The sequence below is a fragment of the Perkinsus marinus genome (assembly GCF_000006405.1).
Source record: "Perkinsus marinus ATCC 50983 genomic scaffold scf_1104296952224, whole genome shotgun sequence".
Classification (NCBI taxonomy): domain Eukaryota; phylum Perkinsozoa; order Perkinsida; family Perkinsidae; genus Perkinsus; species Perkinsus marinus.
The window spans coordinates 1-2,162 of NW_003208952.1; the positions used below are offsets into that span (position 1 = coordinate 1).

Here is a 2,162-nt window from a genome sequence, read left to right on the forward strand (position 1 = left end):
TTTTCTTTCGTCCTTCAGGTTACATGTGCCCATAATGTGATGACCGCGCCTTGTAGAGAATGGCGATGCAAGACAGGCCAACACCGCCGGCATCGGAGTGTACGAGAACCGTCCGGCTGGGGCCTCGGTCGAGACCAGCGCGATAGTCAAGGGCTGAGGACAACGCTACGGTGGAAAATCCAGACCCATGCCCTACCCAAAATTGACGTAGCGTAAGACATGGGAAGCGCTGCTGCAACTGCTGGACCGATATTAGGCGGGACCTGCATCGTTACGGTGTGATAACGTCATGGAAGAGCGGCTTGCCTTGCAACAGTAACTAGCTGGCAGGAGAATTGTGGAGTGCAATCCGCTGGCACCCAGGGTGACACAGCCCACAACTTCACCTGGCTTGACGTGGTGAACTCTGATGATGGGAAAGCCAAATATCGCACCTCCTAGAGCTTCCAGAAGAACGCCATTGTAGAAAGTAAGACAAAGAAAGTAAACGCTTTAGTCATAACTCACCCTTCGCCGACAGCAGTGACTACTCCTGAGAGTTCACCGCCGAAGAATGACATGGGCATGGCTCCGGTAGCTGCGAGAGCATCCAGGAAAGACAGACCCCAGTACCGAGCCCTGACGCGTACGAAGCCTGAATTAAGGGATTATGAGGACTAACACCTTCTGGAAAAAAGCTGGGCCTTACCGGGAGGAACGATGCCGCCGTCAACTCGAACAGGAGCGAAAGTTGCATCCAAGTTACCGTTACCGGACGGCGTTATGACGTATTCACCGTATTCTTGGGGAACACTGTGTTCATCAGGGATGTCAATTGGGCCGATCATTGGTCGCATGATTCGCGAGTTCAAAATGCGGCTCCTCACGTCGTCGGTACCGAGGGTATGAGCTTTTTCCTGGCGATAGACATACAGGCTACTCGTAGGCATCGTCGTCTGCATAGTGAAGCCTTCGAACGTGATCCACTGTCCAGAACTCGGTTGGTGCAAGACCAAGTCGAAGCTGCAAGCCAGCACGTTGACCTCTGACTTCTTCACCACGACTTCCCAGTCAGTGCAGCCCTTGCCGTCAGAAGTTCCCGTCTCGAAATGGACGCATCGAATGGCTTTGGGGTACCCGCCGAAGGCGGAAGGGTCCAGTAGTGCACAAGCGTGAGTGCACGCATCCATCACGGCGGCCAGGTGTCGTCCATCGCTCACCGTGGCCACGACAATGCCCTCACATCGTTTGGCAGACCTCAACAGTCTGAACGATGGGCCATAGGGGAACCCCGCATCAGCGAAATGCTGGTAAAGATCAGCAACATCAACCTCATTCCAACTGTCGCCCGATCTGGAGCTTGATTCTGTCAGAGCTCGACGTACGTAGTTAGGGCCAACACGCTTGCTCTCTTTCCTGGTCGCAGAGGCGTACACAGTTTCCCCATCCCGGACTTCACCGCGCGTTGTTTCGATATGATGGCCTTTGTCAATCCAAAGCACTTTGTGGAAGGCCACCTTCTCAAGAACACCAGTGGCGGATCTAGGGTATCCTATGAGCCATAAAATCATCGCCGTCGCGGGCACAACAACGCCGCCCTCCGTTGCATGATCGATCATCCATCCCAATCTGCAGTTTGCGGCCACCTGACCAATGCTAGGAACCCAACCAGGACCAGGTTTAGGCAGGAGCTGAGCCCATATTGGAGCCTCTCGTGGTAGACCAGCAGCGCTGAGATAGTTTTGCCAGTCAGAGATATTCGCGACCACTACACTCCTCGACTTCAGATGACCATCGGCGAGACTGCTCAAGAGGTTGCCCATGGCTTGGAGACCCTCACGAGGCTGTAAGAAGTGCTCCCCTGCTGTCGGATTAATGTTGTATTTGGCAGACATACTGCTCGCGATCGACTTAGACCAGCCACCCCATTGAATAGACAATACGTCAGCTGAAGACTTCTCCGCGAAGTAGTCGGAGGCGGAGTTGGCGGCTGCGTAAACAGACTGCCCAGGATTGCCGAATGCGCTTGAACTCGAGGAGAACAACACGTACCGAGGACCCGATCCTAGCGCTTTCACGAGATTCACTGGGCCGAGGACTTTCGCGGCAACAGCTCGGTAAAGTTCTTGATAGTCAGAGGGAGCATTTTCAACAACAGCGTCTTCCACCACACCAGCACAGTG

The 2,162-nt window shown here is 54.2% G+C and overlaps 1 protein-coding gene across 1 annotated transcript; it reads right to left on the reverse strand.

The window, feature by feature from the left end:
• Positions 1-507: 507 nt before the first annotated feature.
• Pmar_PMAR010363 (hypothetical protein) lies at positions 508-1,874 on the reverse strand (the record flags this gene model as incomplete). Its single annotated transcript, XM_002777164.1, has 2 exons — positions 508-634; positions 689-1,874. Coding segments are annotated over 2 exons (1,313 nt in total), but the record flags the coding sequence as incomplete, so codon positions are not given.
• Positions 1,875-2,162: the final 288 nt, after the last annotated feature.